General features: G+C 43.7%; 1 protein-coding gene across 5 annotated transcripts in view; it reads left to right on the top strand.

Annotated features, from left to right (window-relative positions):
- Positions 1 to 2,637: 2,637 nt before the first annotated feature.
- The window catches only part of si:ch211-117c9.5 (sodium- and chloride-dependent creatine transporter 1), a 101,209-nt gene continuing 78,312 nt past the window's right edge, over positions 2,638 to 25,534 (top strand). Inside the window, exons 1-5 of one of the 5 annotated variants that reach the window (XM_045693006.1) lie at positions 2,638 to 2,772; positions 8,465 to 8,749; positions 16,928 to 17,059; positions 18,645 to 18,993; positions 19,310 to 19,442. In XM_045693006.1, coding sequence (XP_045548962.1) covers positions 8,485 to 8,749; positions 16,928 to 17,059; positions 18,645 to 18,993; positions 19,310 to 19,442 — 879 coding nt within the window. In that variant the 5' untranslated portion in view covers positions 2,638 to 2,772; positions 8,465 to 8,484. Of the gene's footprint in view, positions 2,986 to 5,699; positions 6,408 to 8,464; positions 8,750 to 11,807; positions 11,898 to 16,927; positions 17,060 to 18,644; positions 18,994 to 19,309; positions 19,443 to 25,534 lie in introns of those variants that run through there. The other 4 variants (XM_045693007.1, XM_045693005.1, XM_045693008.1 and 1 more) reach the window with 4 other exon arrangements.

Raw genomic sequence — 25,534 nt, forward strand, 5'->3', positions numbered from 1 at the left:
AAATGGAAGACGGTCCTCCTCGATAGCCTCATTTTGGCGAGGAAGCACCACTGAGGTATAATAAGAACTGGAGACTGCTTCCAAGATGTCCGACTTGTTTTCAAGGTAATCTACTCATGTTCGCATACACCGATTCATAGGCCCTTTATCAATCAGATTTGCTCACCTCCTGCATCCTCTCTTCTGTGTCCTCTTTCGCCTCCTTTTGAAAAAGGTCAAAGTTAATTGAGGGGCGAACCGTTGATGGAAATGTGCTTGCTTGAAATGAGACGGTCCTTTTAGCTAACCTTTTCCTAACCTTAACCTAATTATCCTAACCTGTTGCATAAATTCTCCTAACCTGCTACAAAATGTCAAATCTGACCTTAATTTGACAAAAGCTTGATCATTTCTAGCCGTGACGCTGGAACCCTGGCCCGTTGGGAAGCACAAGCAATGATGTTTTATAACTAACCCAAGATCGACCACAGCCTGTCATTTCCAATGGGAGCAAATGAATCATAGTGTGCAGAACTAGTGCTCGTTCTAGCATGTATTACCATATTTCCGTTAGGGAACGCCAACTCTGAAGTGGCATGGGCAATAACTCAATTCGCACCATCACTCCTAAACAACACCATTTTTTAGAAACTTTGACAAAGGGTAAAGTCTACAAAAATGTGTCCACTCTGTTCGTAACATATTCTGGTTTTGGGAACAGAAAACTGTATTGAGATCAAATGTTTCATCAATGACAAATCCATCTCACTCGATCTTCTCCCACTGCCGACCACTGGGCTTCGTATCATCACCATATTTGGTGGTGAGTGGAAACGCCACCTTCTTGTTCTTCTATGAGATTTAACGGCGGTTGGCATCCAATTTGTTGCATTACCGCCACCTACTGGACTGGAGTACAACTCCCTTATACTTTACTTGAAAAAGAAAAATGTACAAAATAAATACCCTACCATCTAACACTATACTCACTCATTTCAAAATGATATAAAATAAAATTAACAACCCCTTACTCCACTAATTAAATGTATTTATTCCTACCTCATGCCATCACCCTGAAAGGATGGGACATCACCACTTAACACCTCCTGTAACTCTTCTGCTGTCAAGTCTCGCTCACCCAAATACCACTGCAGCTGCCAACACAACCTCAATTTTCAGAGACTTCTGATCCATCCCTGCAGTACAATTAATAACCATTGTTATAAATGCTAAAAATCCAATCTGAATGAAACTTATATCACTTTTTGTCCTATCCCTCTGTACTGGTGTATCTCTACTACTCTCCCCACTCCTCCCCCTACTTTCTTCACTGCCTCAACATATGACAACTTCTGCTCTACTCTAACCCTGGAAACCTCAACCTGCACGGGACATTTCTGATCCCCAGCTCCATGGGCACCCCTACAATTAACACATTCCACTACTTTCCCCAATGCTACACATTCCTTTGTCTCATGCCCTTCTGCACATTTCTCACACCTTGGACCCGTCCTCCTACACAGTGCTGCCACATGCCCATAAGCTTAACACCTGTAGCGTCTTAATGTGTTCGGCACATACACTCCTACAGGATAAATTATATATCCTAACTTCACTTTGTCTGGCAAAGACTCAACTTCAAAACTCAAAAGAACAGACAACGACTCTTCTGTTTCCTCACTCTCACCACCCTGTCTGCATCGCATCACATACACCGGGAATCTTTCCCCTCAGCTGATCAACGTTTATATCTACTGCTACCCCAGTTATCACTCCTTTCATTGGTGCCTTTTCTTGAGAACGAAACAATTCACCCATTCGTTTTACTTCGAGCGCATTCTTCCTCTGCCCAACAGAAACATAATGATCACTACACCACTTCTAGTTACCCTCACCGATTCCACATGACCCGAATCTTTTTCACCCGCCATGAAACCACAAATGGATCAGCCAAAAGGCAAGAGTCCACTTTTTCCATAAACTTCACTCGTACTGTCACAGACTCTTCTTCATTCTGATCCTCGGTGCATACCTCGGTCTCCGATAACTTTACCCACATTCACTTCCATTTCTCCTCCTGTCTTCAGCTCCCTCTGCTTACTTTATACCATTCTTCTTTGACAAACCATCTCCCTTTTTCCCCCACCATTTTTATCCAACTCAAGCTCACTCTCTTAGACCTATTCTCCCTCTCTTTTCCCCTCCATTCATTCTCCGCTTTCCACGTACACGTCTCCTCAAGAGACTGCCGCTCCATCCCTGACACCCATCTTGTACTTGCTTTCTCTAGGGACTCCATTTTCCCCTTCCGGAGTTCTGCTCATGTCCCCAATAACGTGCCTACAACAAAGCCTCCAATCCCTGCTCGGTGTTCTCGAGTGGAAACGCCAACCGAATGCTTCATATTTGTACATCCGGTGAAACATATTGTTCATTGTTCTACACGATCTGTGACAGAAGTGTATCCTACCGCGGAAGAGTTTTGAAATCTGACACACCCCCTTTGAATTAGCTTTTGTTTTGTCAGAGGAGAAAATCATGCACATGTTTAAAAATATTATGTCACTTATTGTTTTATCTATAAAATGTCTTCCACAACTAACTTACATTTTTTGGATCACTTTTCACATTTATTTTGGGTCCACCACTGTGAACGTCATTTGCCTGATGACGCGCCAGTGGTGAGGATCGTTTCATTTCTGGCAAGTGCATTTCCATCCACAATCACTCCTCGCTAGCTCTCCTCGATTAACGTGGACATTTTTCAAAAGGAGGCGAGACCGAGGACTCGAGGTGAGCAGATCTGATTTATAAAAGGCCCTTGTCTTTCTAGCCTGGCTGATGCGCTACACACGTGACTACACAGCGCGCTGACTTGGAGAGCCTGGATTCTTCTACATGAATGGCGTCAAGCAGACACTGCCAGCCCTGAGCTGCCACCATCCCCATGTCCGATAGATGTCACCCAAGGTCAACAAGTTAGATGCGATCAAATCCATTCAAAATGTAATTGCTTTCCTGTGTCAATGCTACTGGTTTTGAGCACTTTAAGACGGCTTTACTAGGCGTGTTGCACCGCTTATTAGACAGTATTAAACATAGAGGTCATACAAATAGCCAAAATAACGGTCATATGCCAGGAATAAGACAAAGTGTAGCTAAATGAAGACAACAAATGTATTAGGTGTTTGCGTTCTTACGCCATCAAAAAAACAGGCGCAAACGAAAATATTTAAACTGTAAATGCTGTTGCCCTCAAATACCCGGATAAGTACAGGAAGGCACGAATGAATAGATTGTTAGTACACACAACATGGACTGGCTCGTCCTCTCCAACCCCCTAAACTAAACATATTAAGAACCTCCTCATAAAGGCCTACGTGCCAAACGTGACTGTTGTACGTGAGATTGACAGTATGGTTACTGTAGCAGTGTAGGCTGATCTGGAAAGAGGCTATGTGCGTGCGTGTATTGATTTGTTTGTTGACGGCCACGGGCATCATGCTGTATAGGACTAACAGACAAAATACAGAGACACAGGTGCCCCAGAGTACAAACTAGGCCTGGATACTAATATATTAGTACTAGGCATGCTATACTGTAATTCGGTTAATTGCGTCGTTTTATTATATGCTACTAAAGTGAATGTTTGCGTTGTCCTTAGAGTAATCTTTTATTGTAGTCTGTCATATTCCAGGTTGATTTAGAATGATTAATAAAAGTCTGGACGCCCCCTTAAACTATAAATAGGCATAAAGTAGGCTTAAATTAATCTGATCTGTGCAAAAACAGCATTGCCATCATCAAGACATGTATTAAGCCAATGATATAGTAAAGATGGCCATGGACTAGTTTCTCCTCGTTATGTTTAAGTCATTCGTGTCCATTTTCTTTCTTAATCTGTTCCAACTGTAGGCTAGAGCCGCTAGAGTTGCTGTGGCCCCACTGTGCGTCACGAGATTGCCCTTGCAAAAAAAAGATGTACTCTTATTCATTCACGAATTGAATGTGATTGTATTTTGTGGACAATTAGAAATAGAATATGACATGTGCTGTTATCTATCCAGCCCAATTTGCTGCCAGCTAGGCTGTCTGACGCTGAGATTTTACTGTGCGGGGTCAGTGGCGTACTTTCGCGAGGCACCCCGCAAGGCCCGAGCAAGCCAGCTCCCCCCAACCAAAAATAATAATATATTTTTTTACATTAACATCTTTTTTTTAATTGTAAAAAGGCTAACTTTCTGCAATTTACACATTTTCCCATGGGGCAAAGACAAAAATGTGTAGTTGTATAGCTATTGTCACGCATTTCTATACATGCCGTCGGGCAGAGAGATTTTTATTGATAGCTAATCTCATGCCATTCTACACATTTTGCCATGAGGCTGACAGATCATTTAGCAGTTTAAAATCAAATTTCCTGCTTTTCTACATATTTTACCATGAGGCTGAGAGAAAATTTGTTCAATTTTAAAGCTGATTTCCTGTAATTCTATACATTTCTTTCCATGTTTTATGACATGTTAACATGCTATCTGGGGCCTGACATGCCAAATAGGGGAGACCAGAGTTGGTTTTCTCACGGGTTGATAATCACAGTGCTAATTATTCCCAATCTAAATGGCGCTGTGTAATATTTCTAAGGTTCAAATGTGTGAATTATTTTAAAGAACATATCTCCCTGGTCAATTCATGTCAGCATGACAAAACGTTAAGGTGAGGTGAATTTGTGCGTTTCATAGGTGAAAGTAAACATTTTTTGAAATACCTAGTGTTTTCTTTGTAAATGTTTGAATTACAGGAGTATCCATGAACAATTGATGTTTGTTGAAAAGGGGCGGAGTTTGGGATGGTTGTCACATACAATGTGGGGTTAGTTGTCACTATCAACCCCATTATAATAAAACCAGTGGTGTAGTGGAGGGTAAACACAAGTAAACACAGTTTACCCTCTTTTTGCAGAAATATGCATTAAAAGTATACTTTTTTCACATGACTGGCGATCAGAGTTTACCATCCTATTTTTTTTTTACCACTACATCACTGATTTAAATCCCAATCCCTTTTGTGGTTGTGCTATAAAGAGCTCCCTTCATTGCCTGTCACACACCCACACAAGATACACAAATCAAATTTACTCAAAATATCATTTTATTCTCATAGCATAAAATGCTACATTTTGTTAGTAATATCATTTGATCAAAGAAAGGTTGTTAGCAAACATTGTGACAACCAACCCCATACTGTGTGACATCCAACCTCGCGAGGGGGCTGGTTGTCACAAGTGGACAGAGTGTGTTGATGGCTTATAACTACATTTTGGAATAAGATATGAGGATAAAAAGGGTCCTCCTAATTTTTAAAAGAGCCAGTCAGATATACCGGTGCAGAGAAATACACACGAGTAAAAAAGTGACAACGAACCCCGGTCTCCCCTACTGTCCCCTCTACCTGTCGGTTCGTGTCCCCCATGGGTCACAATAGGATTCGATTAGCGTCCGTTGCTATGTCAACAGTGTGACTAGTTAATGCATGGAATTTTAGAGCTCATTACAGCCAAAAGGATGTTCTTTTCATCCCGAAAGCATTGCGGGGGCTCGAGAGGGGGAGGGTGATAACCCAGTGTATGCGGTTGTTCAAATCATTTATCCATGTAAACAGAATGATTGCCAACCTTCAGTAGGCTATCCGATATTTGATTATTTATTTATTATCCTGTGCGTCGTGCAAATGTATGAATGATAAAAAGCGGCTTGGTGATGGTGCTGGTTTTGCTACGCACTGTAGAACGCGCACTGCACATATTAGCCAATTGCATCGCGGAGCCGTACGAGGAGGAGGAGGGAGGAGGGGGGCTGCCAACGGATAGACCAACGGAGCAGGAACCGCTCACATCACATTCTTCGTCTCATCAGAGCCTGGTGAAGGACCTACCCAGCATACAACATCACTTAGCTAGCTAGGTTATTGGACCTCTGACTAAACGATACAAATAGCGACCTAAACCTCTCGATTTACTAGCTAGCTAGCTAGCTATCATTTTCATTTACTGTCATCCATGAGATTCTTCAGGCTATCCTTCAAGTGCTTCGTCGACTGCTTTTGAATTCCTTCTCCCCAACGTCTGACGCGACGCTTTGTAAATATTACATTTATTGTTGAAGGGCACCAACTCGTTATGATAAATTAAATAATATAAATATTTTTTGATAACAAGAAGACGAAAAATAAACCAAGGAAAGAACTGGAGAACTGCATAGCTTCTCTCTCTCTCTCTCTCTCTCTCTCCCCCTCTGAGGCGCACTGAGTATCTTGATAGCGTCACTAGCTACTAGCTAGCTGCACTTGGCTCTACCCACCTAACGTTACCCGGTTTATTTAAACCTAATCAATCAACATGTCGCCAGAAGTAGAAGAGAACTCCCCAGGTGAGTGATTCAAAAAAAAATATATATATATATATAATAATAACAATGGTAATAACATTATTGTTGTTGCATTGTTATATTGTAGCTATGACTTCAATGAATTCAAAGCAGCATTATAGATGTCAAAGACCCCAGCTAGATAGCCATAACTAAGTTTAGTTAGGGTATAACGTGAGCTTCAACAGCAAGTGTTTTGGCTACATAGTAGCTAGCTAGATATAGGCACTACTGTGCACCTCAGATGCACATCTAACTGGCTGGCAAGTATGGACAGATGACATGTTACCTTTATAGATTGTAAACCTGTCTCTTCAGACTGAGTTCAAGAGACCTCACTTGCTTTATAATTACCTTAACGTTACACTAGAGTTACCTAGCTATCATCCAACTACCTGTCAGATGATTAGGCAATCCAGGTATGGTATAGCAAATTAGCGACACATGTGATGCAGCATGATCGTCAAGTCCTCTTGATTTAATGCACTATACTGTAGTGTGCACCTGTTGAAAACTCCAAAAGGCAGGTCACAATCCTGTTCTCACATGAGATTCTTGTTGCAGCCCAGAAGCTGTACTATGCTCCATTAATCTGTGATTGTGTTCGTTGGGGTCTCAGTACCACCTTACTACTGCCAAGGCTAAAGTTTAGATTCCTGCTTAGACAGGAACTAAATGTATCCTCCCTGTATGTTAGTGTTCTACAACATTACCAAGAGGTCTGGACCTCTGTTAGCAGTTTTGCTTGCTGGTTCAAGATCCACTCCAACTTCTCCACCTTAATCACACTACATCGATCACACAAACCTGCATTGTGTTGGGCAGGCTAGCTTTCTGTCAGAGCCGTCAGTCACTGTCTGATGGGTTGAGTATGCTCCAGTGAATAGGCCTACTAAGGATTATAGCAAACCAACCCACCTCTCATGCCGGACTTGCTATGTCTGTGAAAGCAGATATCCAAGCATATTCTATTCTATTAGCATCAGCTTCTCTCTCTCTCTCCTGCCCTCCCTCTCCTGCTCACACACTCCCTCTAACTGCTCTGATCTGGAAAAAACTGCTTTCCTAATGTGCATCCGGATCAGAGCGGCTGACATCGATATCATAGAAGGCGCACATTAATAAACTGTCCGAAGAATCGGTTTGTTTGAGAGAGAGAAAGACAGAGAGAAAGTAAATTAAAGTGTTGTTGTAGTCAGTGGTGACACGGACACCCCGTTGTTGTAGTCAGTTGTGAGACTATTGTCGTACCCCAGCACACAAATCACTTTTTGGGAACTGGGAAGAGGGAGAGAGAGGGTAGGAGTGAGAGGGGGAGCATTAATTGTAAGATATGCTGACTTGTCAATAGCTCATTGATTTGAATTGAGAAGGAAGGAAAAATAACAAGGACAGAAGATGCAAGAAAGGCATCTGGACCGTTAAAGCCAAATTATTTGTGGCTTTCCCCCGTAGGATAACCCTTTGATGAACCCCTTTAGGTTCCTCGAAAGAGTTCTACCTGCAACCAAAAAGGGTTCTCCTATGGGGACAGATGCCAGAACCCTTTTGGAAACCTTTTTTGTAAGAGTATACATTACAGTAGGAGTACTGCCCTCTTTTACAGCATGTGGTAAATGTAGGCCTGAGCTTAGACTGCTGACTGAAGAACTGCACTGTCTGGAGGTTATAGGCTTAGAGAGGATTTAATTCATATTTCATATTGTTGTGTAATAGGACTGACAATGTTCTGAGTTGTAATATAGAAATATAGAGGCAGTAGACATAGCCTACCATACATATAACTACATGTTTCCACCATGCTTATAGTCGCTCCATCATAATGATATGGGGAGGGGGGGCTTTTTGGCATTGACTGTGAGTCACTGCAGCTTTGCGAGTTTGTGACTCCTATGATTGATTTGATACATTTTGTTGATTGGTGGACCTTTATGTTTATGTGGCTGTAAAAGCTTGGTTGATTTACAAGGCAAGCTAATGGCTTTTAACCCCTCTCTTTCTCTCTCTCTCGCTCCCTCTCTCCACTCTTCCTCCATACCACCCCCCCCCCCCTCTCCCAGGTGATGTGCGACTCTCCCAGATGGAAGCAGGGATTCCATCTGAGGAGGAGGGTGGTGTGGCTCGCCCCCTAGTCCCTGTGCCTGGGGTTGGGGTGGGGGCAGGGGGGTGTGAGGGAGGGGGAGGACAGACCCAAACACAGCCTCAGGTCCAGGCTACAGCAGTACCGTATGTGGAGAGAGAGACCTGGACCAGACAGATGGACTTCATCATGTCCTGTGTGGGCTTCGCTGTGGGGCTGGGCAATGTGTGGCGCTTCCCTTACCTCTGCTACAAGAACGGTGGAGGTGAGCTCACACACACACACACACACAACAAACCAACAAACACAATACTCACACACATCTTCAGCATGTGCACAGCACACACATACTGTACATAATCAGACTTAATTAAACACATTTCAACAGACTTGCACTCAGCATATGCACACACCCATACTGACACAGACACACTGACACAGTCACACTGACACAGTCACACTGACACAGACACACTGACACAGTCACACGGACAATGACACACGGACACAGACACACTGACACAGACACAGTCACACTGACACAGTCACACTGACACAGTCACACTGACACTGACACACAGACACAGTCACACTGACACAGACACACTGACACAGTCACACTGACACAGTGACACAGACACACAGACACAGTCACACTGACACAGTCACACTGACACAGACACACTGACACAGTCACACTGACACAGTCACACTGACACAGTCACACTGACACAGACACACTGACACAGTCACACTGACACAGACACACTGACACAGACACACTGACACAGTCACACTGACACAGTCACACGGACACAGACACACAGACACACTGACACAGTCACACTGACACAGTCACACTGACACAGACACAGTCACACTGACACAGACACACTGACACAGTCACACTGACACAGTCACACTGACACAGACACACAGTCACACTGACACAGTCACACTGACACAGACACACTGACACAGTCACACTGACACAGACACAGTCACACTGACACAGACACAGTCACACTGACACAGACACACTGACACAGTCACACTGACACAGACACACTGACACAGACACACATACACAGATACACTGACACAGTCACACAGACACAGATACACTGACACAGTCACACTGACACAGTCACACTGACACAGACACACTGACACAGTCACACTGACACAGACACAGTCACACTGACACAGTCACACTGACACAGACACAGTCACACTGACACAGTCACTGACACAGTCACACTGACACTGACACAGTCACACTGACACAGTCACACAGACACAGTCACACTGACACAGTCACACTGACACAGACACACTGACACAGACACACTGACACAGACACAGTCACACTGACACAGTCACACTGACACAGACACAGTCACACTGACACAGACACACTGACACAGACACACTGACACAGTCACACTGACACAGTCACACTGACACAGACACACTGACACAGTCACACTGACACAGACACACGGACACAGACACACGGACACAGACACACTGACACAGTCACACTGACACAGTCACACTGACACAGACACACTGACACAGTCACACTGACACAGACACACTGACACAGACACACGGACACAGACACAGTCACACTGACACAGACACACTGACACAGACACACTGACACAGACACACTGACACAGACACACTGACACAGTCACACAGACACAGTCACACAGACACAGATACACTGACACAGTCACACTGACACAGTCACACTGACACAGACACACTGACACAGTCACACTGACACAGTCACACTGACACAGTCACACGGACAATGACACACAGACACAGTCACACTGACACAGTCACACTGACACAGGCACACAGACACAGTCACACTGACACAGACACACTGACACAGTCACACTGACACAGACACACTGACACAGACACACTGACACAGTCACACTGACACAGACACACTGACACAGTCACACTGACACACTGACACAGACACACTGACACAGACACACTGACACAGACACACTGACACAGACACACTGACACAGTCACACAGACACAGTCACACAGACACAGATACACTGACACAGTCACACTGACACAGACACACTGACACAGTCACACTGACACAGTCACACTGACACAGTCACACTGACACATGCACACTGACACAGTCACACTGACACAGTCACACTGACACAGGCACACAGACACAGTCACACTGACACAGACACACTGACACAGTCACACTGACACAGACACACTGACACAGACACACTGACACAGTCACACTGACACAGACACACTGACACAGTCACACTGACACAGACACACTGACACAGTCACACTGACACAGACACACTGACACAGACACAGTCACACAGACAGTCACACTGACACAGACACACTGACACAGTCACACTGACACAGACACACTGACACAGACACAGTCACACAGACAGTCACACTGACACAGACACACTGACACAGTCACACTGACATAGACACACTGACACAGACACACTCACACAGACACACTGACACAGTCACACTGACACACAGACACACTGACACAGACACACTGACACAGACACACTGACACAGTCACACTGACACAGTCACACTGACACACAGACACACTGACACAGTCACACTGACACACAGACACACTGACACAGACACACTGACACTGACACAGTCACACTGACACAGACACAAACTCCTACTTTATGACACACCTATGATGTAATATGCAAAACAGGCAGTTGGACTGATATGATGGAAAGGCAGTTTTTAGTAAAGAGAAAGGGGGAGGAACGAGAGAGGGAGGGAGGAGGGAAGAGATGGAGGGAGACCAAGCAGGGCTTGCATGAGTGTACGCACGTAGCCGAAGTAGCCAGGCCCCTCATATAGTGACACTTGAGCACACTCCCCTCCTTTCTTTCTCTCATTCTCTCGCCACGGTAACCTGTCCTTTCCACCTTTGCTCTGTATTTCTTATCTCTCTGTCCCTCCTATTTTTATGAGATGTTTGAATAAAAGTGAGTGTGTGTTTTTTTCTCTCTCTCTTTCTCTCTCTCTCTCTTTCTCTCTCTCTCTCCTTCCTTCTTCTGTCTTGTGACCCGTGACTCTGATACCCACCTTCTCATATCGTTTAACAATGGCCTGCCTCACACAGTCACCACCCCCCCCCACCCCCTGTGCTCCTGCCCTGCACACAAAGGTGCTTTCTCCTCTCCTCCCCTGATAGTAAGGAAAATATGGATGCATGTCACACAATAAGCGTCCTGTGCCCGTCCTTCCCTCTGTGTCAGCAGTGCCACTGCGACGCCACGTTTGGTGTCCTTGACCAACCCAGGCCAGGGGACGTCTCGTAACACAACATCGGCATCAGATAAGACTGAGTACTGGGCACTCACAGGCTCTCAGACCTGTTCTCTTTACTCAAACACCCACCGACGGATATCTGACTGACTAAAGTGGAGGACAGATAGAGGAAATTCATTTGAAAGGGATTGTTGTTTTTATATTGAACCCTGTCCTATATTTGGGTAGTCTAGTCTATACTTTGATAGAAGTTAATGTGTGAAATGATGGAGAGTCTAATACAATAGTGGCTCAGGGAAAATCATTATTTTTCTTAATTTTTTTGTCTTTCCAATCGTCTTTTTAATCCGTTCAGTCTTCCTACTCTCTCTCACTCTCGTTCTCTCCTTATCCCCCCCCCCCCTCTCTCTCTCTCTCTGAACTCTTCCTTATATGGCTTCGGCTGTCTGATCTCAGTGAATGAGACTGAGAGAATGAGGGAGAGGGAGAGAATAAGAAAGTCACTATTACCAGATGAGATCATTGTATTTTCATGTCTCAGATTCCTATTTCTTCTTCTTCTTTATCACCTTATCATCCAATTTTCTGGTCCATCTTTCCTTCTTACATTCTCCTGTCATGTTACCTCTCTTTTTTTCCTCCACATCTGAACAGGCAGTCTCCTCCCTGCGTCATTCTCATGTGACTCTGCCCCATCTGTTTACCCCCTTCCTTCTAAGTATTGGTATGGTCCTCTGTATATAGTTTCATCATACCGGACATACCAAAATGTCTGGGGTGGGGGGTTTGGGTGAATGTTCTGTTTGTTTTTTTCGCTGTACTTCCAGTTTTAGAGGTGTTTTGTTGCTAAGGCATGTTAGGAAGCTGCAGAATACAGTGGCAGTAAAAATAAGCGCATCAAATTAAAAGCAAATGGATTTACGATGTAGCTGTTGACCTTTCCCTTTGTTGTTGTTAGCTCGGCTCTGTTTTATTTGATTATCTATTTCTGCTTGATGTGTTTGCCAAATCAAATTATCTCAGATAAAAGTATCCAAGGTAAAATACATTATATATACAAAAGTATGTAGACACCCCTTCAAATGAGTGGATTCGGCTATTTCAGACACACCTGTTGCTGAAAGGTGTATTAAATCGAGCACACAGCCATGCAATCTCCATAGACAAAACATTGGCAGTAGAATGGCCTTACTGAAGAGCTCAGCGACTTTCAACGTGGCACTGAAATAGGATGCCACCTTTCCAACAAGTCAGTTCGTCAAATTTCTGTCCTGCTGCCCCGGTCAGCTGCCCCATTCAACTGGAAGTGGTGATATTACGAAGTGGACACGTCTAGGAGCAACAACAGCTTAGCCACAAAGTGGTAGGCTACAGAAGCTTACAGAACAGGACTGCCGAGTGCTGAAGCACGTAAAAATTGTCCGTCCCGCCTCCCGATTGGCGCAGCAGTCTAAAGCACTGCATCGCAGTGCTTGAGGCGTCACTACAGACCTGGGTTCGATCCCAGGCTGTGTCACAACCGGCCGTGACTGGGAGTCCCATAAGGCGGTGCACAATCCCAGCATCGTCTGGGTTAGGGGAGGGTTTGATCGGGGAGGGCTTTACTTGGCTCATCGCGCTCTAGCGACTCCTTGTGGCGGGCCGGGCACCTGCAGGCTGACTTCGGTCGTCAGTTGAACAGTGTTTCCGCCGAGACATTGGTGCGGCTGGCGTCTAGGTTTAGCGGGCGGGTGTTCAGATGCGTGGTTTGGCGGGTCATGGACGAGCAGCCACACACAAGCCTAAGATCACCATGCGTCGGCTGGAGTGGTGTAAAGCTTCACCACCATTGGACTCTGGAGTAGTGGAAACGCGTTCTCTGAAATGATGAATCACGCTTCACAATCTGGCTGACTCTGGATTTGGATGGATGACTCTGGATTTGGCGGATGCCAGGAGAACGCTACCTGCCCCAATGCATAGTGCCAACTAGAGGTCGACCAATGATGATTTTTCAACGTCGATACCGATTATTGGAGGACCCCAAAAAAAAACGATACCGATTAATCGGCCGATTTTGATATATATATTTGTAATAATGACAATTACAACAATACTGAATGAACAATGAACACTTTTATTTTAACTTAATATAATACATCAATAAAATCAATTTAGTCTCAAATAAATAATGAAACATTTTCAATTTGGTTTAAATAATGCAAAAACACAGTGTTGGAGAAGAAAGTAAAAGTGCAATATGTGCCATGTAAAAAAGCCAAATCCATAAACTATCATTTAGAAAACAAAACGTTTATTCTTTCAGTGAAATACGGAACCGTTCCGTATTTTATCTAACGGGTGGCATCCATAAGTCTAAATATTGCTGTTACATTGCACAACCTTCAATGTTATGTCATAATTATGTAAAATTCGGGCAAATTAGTTATTCTGCATGCAATGAACGCAAGAGAAGTGACACAATTTCCCTAGTTAATATTGCCTGCTAACATGAATTTCTTTTAACTAAATAGACAGGTTGCCATCGTGCATAACTGTTTTTTGTCCCCCCACACCAAACGCGATCACGACACGCAGGTTAAAATATCAAAACAAACTCTGAACCAATTACATTAATTTGGGAACAGGTCGAAAAGCATTAAACATTTATGGCAATTTAGCTAGTTAGCTTGCACTTGCTAGCTAATTTGTCCTATTTAGCTAGCTTGCTGTTGCTAGCAAGTGTTTCCTGGAAAATAAACATTGAGTTGTTATTTTACCTGAAATGCACAAGGTCCTCTACAATTAATCCACACATAAAACGGTTAACCAAATCGTTTCTAGTCATCTCTCCTCCTTCCAGGCTTTTTCATCTTTGAACTTATATGGTGATTGGCATCTAAACTTTCATAGTATTACTACACCGACCGGCAACACAGTTCGTCTTTCAATCACCCACGTGGGTATAACCAATGAGGAGATGGCACGTGGGTACCTGCTTCTATAAACCAATGAGGAGATGGGAGAGGCAGGACTTGCAGCGCGATCTGCGTCTGAAATAGGAATGACTTCTATTTTAGCCCTTGGCAACGCAGACGCTCGTTGACGCGCGCGAGCAGTGTGGGTGCAATAATTGAATAACACAGATTTCAAAATGTATTTTGCAACGCTCGCGTGCGCGAGTGTTGCAAAATACATTTTGAAATCTATGGTCAGCCTATGACTCTGTGGTCAGCCTATGACTCTGTTGCACAGAACGCAAGAGAAGTGACACAATTTCCCTAGTTAAAAGAAATTAATGTTAGCAGGCAATATTAACTAAATATGCAGGTTTAAAAAATATATACTTGTGTATTGATTTTAAGAAAGGCGTTGATGTTTATGGTTAGGTACACATTGGTGCAACGACAGTGCTTTTTTCACGAAAGCGCTTGTTAAATCACTCGTTTGGTGAAGTACGCTGTGATTCAATGATAAATTAACAGGCACCGCATCGATTATATGCAACGCAGGACAAGCTAAATAAACTAGTAGTATCATCAACCATGTGTAGTTAACTAGTGATTATGTTAAGATTGATCGTTTTTTTTATAAGTTTAATGCTAGCTAGCACCTTACCTTGGCTGCACTCGCATAACAGGTAGTCAACCTGCCACGCAGTCTCCTCGTGGAGTGAAATGTAATCGGCCATAATCGGTGTCCAAAAATGCCGATTACCGATTGTTATGAAAACTTGAAATCGGCCCTAATTAATCGGCCATTCGGATTAATCGGTCGACCTCTGGTGCCAACTGTCCATTTTGGTGGAGGAGGTATAACGGTCTGGAGCTGTTTTTCATGGTTTGGACTAGGCCCCTTAGTTCCAATGAAGGGAAATCTTAACACTACAACATACAATAACATTCTAGACGATTCTGTGCTTCCGACTTTGTGGCAACAGTTTGGGGAAGTCCCTTTCCTATTTCAGCATGACAATGCCCCCGTGCACAAAAATGTTTTTTTGAGATTTGTGTAGATGAACTTGACTGGCCTGCACAGAGCCCCCTATTGAACACTTTTGGGATGAATTGGAATGCCGACTGCGAGCCAGGCCTAATTTCCCAACATCAGTGCCCGACCTCACTAATGCTCTTGTGGCTGAACGGAAGCAAGTCCCTGCAGCAATGTTCCAACATCTAATGGAAAGCCTTCCCAGAAGAGTGGAGGCTGTTATATTAGCAAAGGGGGGACCAACTCCATATTAATGCCCATGATTTTGGAATGAGATATTCGGCGAGCAGGTGTCCATATACTTTTGGTCATGTAGTGTATGTATGCGTTTCATTTGACCTCAAGCTTTTGAGCCAGTTGTACTGTAAAAGGGACATATAGGAAGGTTATATTTTACATAATACATACAAACAAGAATCCCTCCTAGTGTACTTTCACTTTTACTAACTGTCTCTTTCTCATTCTCTTTCATTCTCTCCTTCTTACTTTCTATCATTCTCTCTGTCTAAAGGACAATGCCAGCCATTCATGCCCAAACACTAAATGAATGAAACAATATAGTTATCTCCCTCTCAATACACCTCCTCCTTATCTATGGCCTTGTCTACCCTCCTCTCCTCCTCCTGCTCTCTCTCTCTTTCTCTCACTCACTTAATCTGTCCTTCCTTCTCTCCTCTCTTATCACTGCACTGCAATAACAGTTTGCTAGATAAGTTTTAGCCTAAATGCCAGCTCTATTTCTTCAGCTTGCTATAGCTCTCTCTCTCTCTCTCTCTCTCTCTCTCTCTCTCTCTCTCTCTCTCTCTCGCTCTCTGTCTCCTTCTCTCTCTCTGTCTCCTCTGTCTCTGTCTCTCTCTCTCTCTGTCTCCTTCTCTCTCTCTCTCTGTCTCCTCTGTCTCTGTCTGTCTCTCTCTCGCTCTCTCTCCCCCATGAGCATGTAGAAGTATAAATGATATAATCATGTCTGTTATAGAGAGACTTTTATCTGTCCACAACAAGTTATACAAGCATGCACTAGGACTATATTTGCTAGATTTGTCACATAATAGAGTTTGTGTTTTATGTTTGTGAAATTTAGCCTCTGTGTTGTGTAGCATGTGGAGTTGTGTTGCTAACGTGTGTGTGTTGCGTGTTGTAGGCGTGTTCCTGATCCCCTACATGATTATTGTGTTCATCGGAGGTATTCCCGTGTTCTTCCTGGAAATCGCTCTTGGTCAGTTCATGAAGCAAGGAGGGGTCTCTGCATGGAACATTGCCCCTCTCTTTAAAGGTACTGTAATGTGAATGCGTTAATGGAGAGTGAATACATGTTTCTGAGGTAGGTTTTGTCTTGTTTTATTCTGCAACCCCTCTGTCTCACACATCCTTTCTTCCGCCCCCCTATAATATAGCCTAGCATTTGGTTGTTCAAACCACAAATTTAGGCATAGATGTTGGCATTATGTAACTGAAACAACTGTCAGAATAAACTGTTTTCTCGCAACAAGACTTGATTGATGAAATTTTGACATAAGAGCTGTTGTGAATATATTGATTCTGTTGTAACTTTCAGTCCAGCTCCTCTGTCACATCATTGCATCGTCATCAACTTCCAATCTACACTCTTCCAAACTACAGTTTATTAGGTACACCACCCAGTTCACGAAAATGGTTCGCTCCTACAGACAGTGAGCCACGTGGCCGTGGCTTGTTATATAAAGCAGGCAGACGGGCATCAAGGCATTCAGTTACTGTTTGATTGAACGTTAGTATTGGCAAAACAAGTGATCTAAGCGACTTTGAGTGTGGTATGATCGTCAGTGCCATGCACGTTGGTTCCAGTATCTCAGAAACGTCCAGCCACCGGGGCTTTTCACGCACGACAGTGTCTAGGGTTTACAGAGAATGGTGCAATAAACAGAAAACGTCCATTCAGTAGCAGTCCTGTGTGCAAAAACAGCTTGTTGATGAGACATCAAAGGAGAATGGCAAGACTCGTGCAAGCTAACATGCGGGCCGGGCCACAAACAGGCAAATAATGGCGCAGTACAACAGTGGTGTCGGTCCTTGTCACGGATGGGCTACTGCAGCAGACGACCACACCGGGTTCTGCTCCTATCAGCTAAAAACAAGAAGCAGCTCCAGTGGGCACGTGATCACCAACACTGGACAATTGAGGAGTAGAAGAACATCACCTGGTCCAACGAGTCCAGGTTCCTGTTGCGTCATGCAGGTTAAGGATTTGGCATAAGCAGCATGAGTCCATGGCCCCATCCTGCCTGGAGTCAACGGTACAGCCTGGTGGAGGTGGTGTAATGGTGTGGAGAATGTTTTCCTGGCACACATTAGGTCCCTTGAAACCAATTAAGCAACGTTTCCATTCCTCGAATAATTCAGGCTGTTCTGGAGTCAAAGGGGGGTCTGATCCGGTACCTGATGGTTGTACCTAATAAAGTGTGTATTCTCAACAGCCCTTGGTTATTTTAAATAAGCATCTGTTCTTAATTGACCTGCCTGGTAAAGTAAAGGTTTCATAAAATTCAAATCTATTTTATTATTTAATTCTTGTGAAGATAACTATTTTCCTGACAGCTTTTCCCCTAGACTGCATAGGTGCCACAAAGCGATACCCGTACCTTGGTAGTGCTGGCATACAAAACACAAAGTATTAGAATTTTGGAACTTGATCTTCATAGATGTTGTTTAATGGAGATGGAATTCATTTTTATGAGTGAGGTTTTTTCTTTTTTTGTTCTCTAACCCGTCCATTTTTCTTTCTCGTATATCCTTCCTCTAAATGTTTGTCCTTATGTTCTCCACTGTACACCCCCCCCATCTGCCACTCCTTCTCATTCCCCCTCTCTCTCTCTCCACAGGTCTTGGCCTGGCCTCCATGGTAATAGTGTTCTTCTGTAACACCTACTACATCATGATCCTGGTGTGGGGCCTGTACTTCCTGCTTCACTCCTTCACCAACCCATTACCCTGGGCTACCTGCGGGCACCCCTGGAACACCCTCAACTGCACCGAAAACTTCCGCCGGGCTTGCCACAATCGCAGCGCCCTGCCTCTCCTCTCCTCCACCCCCGATCCCTCTATCCCCATCTCCCTCCTCTCATCGGTGGTATCCTCCCCGCTCAACCTCTCATCCTCTACTCTGCTCCTCTTCAACGGCAGCTGCGTGGAACCAGAGGGCATGCGCTCGCCAGTCATTGAGTTCTGGGAGTAAGTGATCTGTGGTCTGTTGTGTTGGGTTGGTCATAGGGCTGACTACCTAACCATAGGTTATTGGTTGTCTATTATTTTTGTCTGACCTCTCTCTCTCTCTCTCTCTCTCTCTCTCTCTCTCTCTCTCTCCCTCAATTCAATTCAAGGGGCTTTATTGGCATGGGAAACATGTTAACATTGCCAAAGCAAGTGAAGTAGACAATATACAAAAGTGAAGTAAACAATAAAAATTAACCGTAAACATTACACTCTCTCTCTCTCTCTCTCTCTCTCTCTCTCTCTCTCTCTCTCTCTCTCTCTGTATGTGTGTCAGGCGTAAGGTGCTCCGTCTCTCTGGTGGTCTGGATGAGCCTGGTGACATCAGCACTCACATGGTCCTCTGTCTGATTGCCACCTGGGTTATTGTTTACTTCTGCATCTGGAAGGGAGTCAAAGGCACAGGCAAGGTCAGTGAACGGGTGGGTGAGTGTGGGTGTAAGGATATGTCTTGTGCTTTGCTTAGCTTAAGTTAAGGTAAGATACAGGGTTTTTTCTGCCTAGAAAAGTATTTTCAATCCAAACAATGTAAAAACAAAACATGTAGCTACTGTAGCAACATTAACGAGAATGGAATTTCTGTGTTCTTGTGAGTCTAGCTTTAGAGCTTTGTCCATTCTCCACTTTGCCCTCTGACCTCAAAGCAGCTTTAGTACGGATCATAATGTCTAGACTGACAAATATAATCAGACACACTTGTAAGCACACATGTAAAATCAACTCATTTGTGGGACTGGAAAAACATGCGTGTGTGTGTGTGTGTGTGTGTGTGTGTGTGTGTGTGTGTATGTTGCCTTAGTACAGGTATTTCCAAACGGGTACACGCGCAATGCCGTCGGGGGTACGCCAAAGAAAAATGGGATTCACATTTAAAATATAAATATAGAATGTTTTTTATTTTATTTTTTCACATTTTCAAACAGTCCATTTATATTTTCCAACGGGGCTATACATTTGGGTGAGTTTTTTTTTCTCGCCTGAGTCGCCTCGTTTCACTACCAAAAATTAAATTAAACCATCTAGTGTTCAGCGAAATAACAACACAATGTCAAATACAGGTAGCCTAGTCAAATAATTAACATCCAATCACATTAACTGTTACTCTCTCGCGGGAATTCCACTAAAGGTTCATATGTAGCCAAACGTAGCTGCTGCTCATTACCGTTTGCTCGAAAATGGATAAATGGTTTAAAAAAGTAAGACCTGCATCCATAGAGAAACATAACAGCTCTAATGGTAGTACTGCTACTACTAGCCCAGCTAGCATGGACACTGACAGTTGTGAATCTGATGCAGCCGAAGAGCTACTGCCCCCTTACCCGGGAAAGAACCGAACAACAGACAGGGACGTTGGACCATCAAAGAGGCGCAAATATGATGAGAACTACATTGATTTGGGGTTCACTTATATTTGGAGTAGTGTCTTTCCTCAGTCACAGTGTGTCATAAGTGCAAAGTACTTCTCACAACCTGATGAAACCTTCCCTCTTGAGCAGAGATTTAGAAACAAAACATGCCAATTTGAAAAATAAGCCACAGGAGTTTTTTGAGCGAGAATTAAGACGACTTTCGAGTAGTAAGACATGTATAAAAGCAACAGATACCATTAATAAGAAGGGTCTAGAAGCGTCTTATATGGTGAGCTACCAAGTGGCTAGGACAGGCAAGCCCCATACTATTGTGGAGGACTTAATTCTTCCTGCTGCTGCGGATATGGCTGGGACAATGTTGGGGGAAAAGGCCAAAAGAACTGTACAGATAATGTCTTCATCAAACAACTCTGCTTCACGACACATCAGTGACATGGCAGGAGGTGTTTTGAAACAATTACTGCTTCACATACAAGCCAGTGAATTCTATGCATTACAGCTGGATGAGTCAACAGGCGGGCCTGGCACATCTCCTGGTAAATTAAGGAAGACATTCTCTTCTGCAAACCACTGGAAACCAGGACAACAGGAGAGGATATTTTTTAGGTACTGGACAGCTTTGTGACATCAAATGGACTTTGGTGGTCAAGATGTGTTGGTATCTGTACTAATGGCGCTAAAGCCATGACAGGGAGACATAGCTTAAAGTTTTCTTTACTGACCATCATTTTCATTTGTCTGAACGCTGGCATGATGACAAGTTTCTCACACGACTGGCCTATCTGGGTGATGTTTTTTCTCGCCAGAATGTTCTGAATCTAGGATTACATGGACTCTCTGCAACTATATTCAATGTGCGGGACAAAATTGAGGCTATGATTAAGAAGTTGGAGCTCTTCTCTGTCTGCATTAACAAGGACAACACACAGGTCTTTCCATCATTGTATGATTTTTTGTGTGCAAATGAACTCAAGTTTACAGACAATGTCAAATGTGATGTAGTGAAGCACCTGAGTGAGTTGGGTGCACAATTACGCAGGTACTTTCCCTAAACAGATGACACAGACAACTGGATTCGTTATCCCTTTCATGCCCTGCCTCCAGTCCACTTACCGATATCTGAACAAGAGAGCCTCATTGAAATTGCAACAAGCGGTTCTGTGAAAATTGCAATTTAATCAGAAGCCACTGCCAGATTTCTGGATTGGCCTGCGCTCCTGCCTTGGCAAATAGCACTGTTAAGACACTGATGCCCTTTGCAACCACGTACCTATGTGAGAGTGAATTCTCAGCCTTCACTAGCATGAAAACTAAATACACGCACAGAATGTGTGTGGAAAATGATTTAAGACTGAGACTCTCCAATACAATCCAACATTGCAGAGTTCATCCTTTCAAGCACACCCTGCTCATTAACCTTTGAGTTATTCACAATTTTCAATTGACAAATAAGGTTTTATATGTAATATGGTTAAATAAAGAGCAAAATGATTGATTATTATTATATTATTATTTGTGCCCTGGTCCTATAAGAGCTCTTTGTCACTTCCCACGAGCCGGGTTGTGACAAAAACTCACACTCATTCTTATGTTTAATAAATGTATCGTGTAATGTGTGTGTGGCAGGCTTACAATGATGGCAAAAACAACATTTGAGAGTGTGCTTACCCTGGTGCTAGAGGGAGTACGCAGATGGAGGTTGAATGTTTGAAGGGGTACGGGAATATAAAAAGTTTGGGAACCACAGCCTTAGTAGATGCCTTTGTGTGGAAGTACTCTTATGTTTGTCATGTGTGGGTTGAGAACCGTAAATGCCTGGCTTGTATATTTCACACTCAATACTCTCTAACTTTAATGAACTTCTACCTAGTGGTCCCCACAGCAACACACACACACAGGATGTGTCTCAATATGCATACTACCGTGCTCCACATTCTCGTGCTCTGAGTGCATTCTCCGAGGACGTTCTTGTGAGGACAAGAGTGTGAGGAATGCGTAAAACATTATATTTGAGAAGCATTCGCATTCCCCCTACTGTATTACCTCACACTCCCCCTACTGAATTACCTCACACTCCCCTTACTGTATTACCTCACACTCCCCCTACTGAATTACCTCACACTCCCCTTACTGTATTACCTCACACTCCCCCTACTGAATTACCTCACACTCCTCCTACTGTATTACCTCACACCCCCCCTACTGAATTACCTCACACTCATCCTACTGTATTACCTCACACTCCCCCTACTGAATTACCTCACACTCCTACTGTATTACCTCACACTCCCCCTACTGAATTACCTCACACTCCCCCTACTGAATTACCTCACACTCCCCTTACTGTATTACCTCACACTCCCCCTACTGTATTACCTCACACTCCCCCTACTGTATTACCTCACACTCCCCCTACTGAATTACCTCACACTCCTACTGTATTACCTCACACTCCCCCTACTGTATTACCTCACACTCCCCCTACTGAATTACCTCACACTCCTCCTACTGTATTACCTCACACTCCCCCTACTGAATTACCTCACACTCCCCTTACTGTATTACCTCACACTCCCCCTACTGTATTACCTCACACTCCCCCTACTGAATTACCTCACACTCCTCCTACTGTATTACCTCACACTCCCCCTACTGAATTACCTCACACTCCTCCTACTGAATTACCTCACACACCCCCTACTGTATTATCTCACACTCCCCCTACTGTATTACCTCACACTCCCCCTACTGTATTACCTCACACTCCTCCTACTGTATTACCTCACACTGCACCTTCCCATTCACTGAACCTTCTTCCAGCCAGGACAATGGCAACAGTAGCGACGAAACAAGATACAATGTATTTGGAAAGTATTCAGACCCCTTGACTTTTTCCACATTTTGTTGTGTTACAGCTTTATTCCAAAATGGATTAAAATCTACACACAATACCCCATAATGACAAAGCAAAAATGGGTTTTTAGAATTTTTTGCAAATGTATTAAAAATGTCAAACTGAAATATCACATTTACATAAGTATTCCAATGCTTTACTCAGTACTTTGTTGAAGCACTTTTGGCAGTGATTACAGCCTCAAGTCTTCTTGGGTATGACACTACAAGCTTGGCGCACCTGTATTTTGGCCAGGTCGCAATTGTAAATGAGAACTTGTTCTCAACTTGCCTACCTGGTTAAATAAAGGTGAAATAAAATAAATAAATAAAATCAATTTGGGGAGTTTCTCCCATTCTTCTCTGCAGATCCTCTCAAGTTCTGTCAGGTTGGATGGGGAGCGTCACTGCACAGCTATTTTCAGGTCTCTCCAGAGATGTTCAATCGGGTTCAAATCCGGGCTCTGGCTGAGCCACTCAAGGAAATTCAGAAACTTGTCCCGAAGCCACCCCTGCGTTGTCTTGGCTGTGTGCTTAGGGTCTTTGTCCTGTTGGAAGGTGAACCTTCTTCCCCAGTCTGAGGTCCTGAGCGCTCTGAAGCATGATGCTGCCACCACTAGGCTTCACCTTAAGGATGGTGCCAGGTTTCCTCGAAACATGACGTTTGGCATTCAGGCCAAAGAGTTCAATCTTGGTTTCATCAGACCAGAGAATCTTGTTTCTCATGGTCTGAGAGTCCTTTAGGTGCCTTTTGGCAAACTCCAAGCAGGCTGCCATGTGCCTTTTACTGAGGAGTGGCTTCCGTCTGGCCACTCTACCATAAAGGCCTGATCGGTGGAGTGCTGCAGAGATGGTTGTCCTTCTGAAAGGTTCTCCCATCTCCACAGAGGAACTCTGGAGCTCTGTCAGAGTGACCATCGGGTTCTGGATCACCTCCCTGACCAAGGCCCTTCTCCCCCCCGATTTCTCAGTTTGGACAGGCGGCCAGCTCTAGGAAGAGTCTTGGTGATTTGAAACTTATTCCGTTAAAATATGATGGAGGCCACTGTGTTCTTGGGGACCTTCAATGCTGCAGAATTTTTTGTACACTTCCCCAGATCGGTGCCTCAACACAATCATGTCTCGGAGCTCTACAGACAATTCCTTCGACCTCATGGCTTGGTTTTTGCCTCTGACATGCACTGTCAACTGCAAACACCTTATATAGACAGATGTTTGCCTTTCTAAATCATGTCGAGTCAATTGAATATACCACAGGTGGACTCCAATCATGTTGTAGAAACATCTCAAGGATGATCAATGGAAACAGGATGCACCTGAGCTCAATTTCGAGTCTCATAGCAAAGGGTCTGAATACTTATGTAAATAAGGTATTTCTGTTTTTTACTTTTAATACATTTGCAAGAATATCAAAAAATCTGTTTTCTATTTTTTTTTCTTCTTTTTTTTCTTCTTTTTGTCATTATGGGGTATTGATAAGTATAGATTGATAAGGACAATGTTTTATTTAATCCCTTTTAGAATAAGGCTGTAACATAACAAAATGTGGAAAAAGTCAAGGGGTCTGAATGCACTGTATACACAAAGCAAACATTTTCATTCATAATTAGCAACTATATGTGAATCGTAATAATCTAGCTATCCAGCTAGTTAAACAGGCAAAAATTACCTAAAACTAATGTTATGCAAGGTAGATATCAATTTTTGGTGGGTAGCTAGCTACCAATTATTTGTGGCTAGCTAGCTAGCTGGCGAGTTAGCCCTATTGACTTACTATGAACTTACCCAGTCACTGAACCTTCTTCCAGCCAGGACAAGATGTACATTCTTCGTGGATAGCTAGCTAGCTAACAATTCTTTATGGCTATCTGGCTAGCTAATAGTTGTAGCTAGCCAGTTAGCCCTATTGACTTACTATGGGCTTGCGATCTACGCACACTTATTGTAGGCAGGTAAATATGCCAAAATTACCACAGGCAACGTATCAGATGTAAATGGGCAACATTTCATTCTGACGTTGGAGTTTATTTTCTCCCGATTCAGCTCAAATAGTAATAGCCATTGATTTCAATAAATGTGCAAATACTTTCTGTAAATACTTTCCATTGACGCTTGCATCAATGCATGCTTCAAAATATGTACAAACAGAGTACGCATTCGAGAAGTACCCCCTTCGTGCTCTGTTTCGCATACTTTGATTTGGACTCCGACTCTCCCGTGCTCCAATTTGCATGCTCGGA

Source organism: Salmo salar, chromosome ssa13, assembly GCF_905237065.1.
Source record: "Salmo salar chromosome ssa13, Ssal_v3.1, whole genome shotgun sequence".
In the NCBI taxonomy this organism is placed as follows: domain Eukaryota; kingdom Metazoa; phylum Chordata; class Actinopteri; order Salmoniformes; family Salmonidae; genus Salmo; species Salmo salar.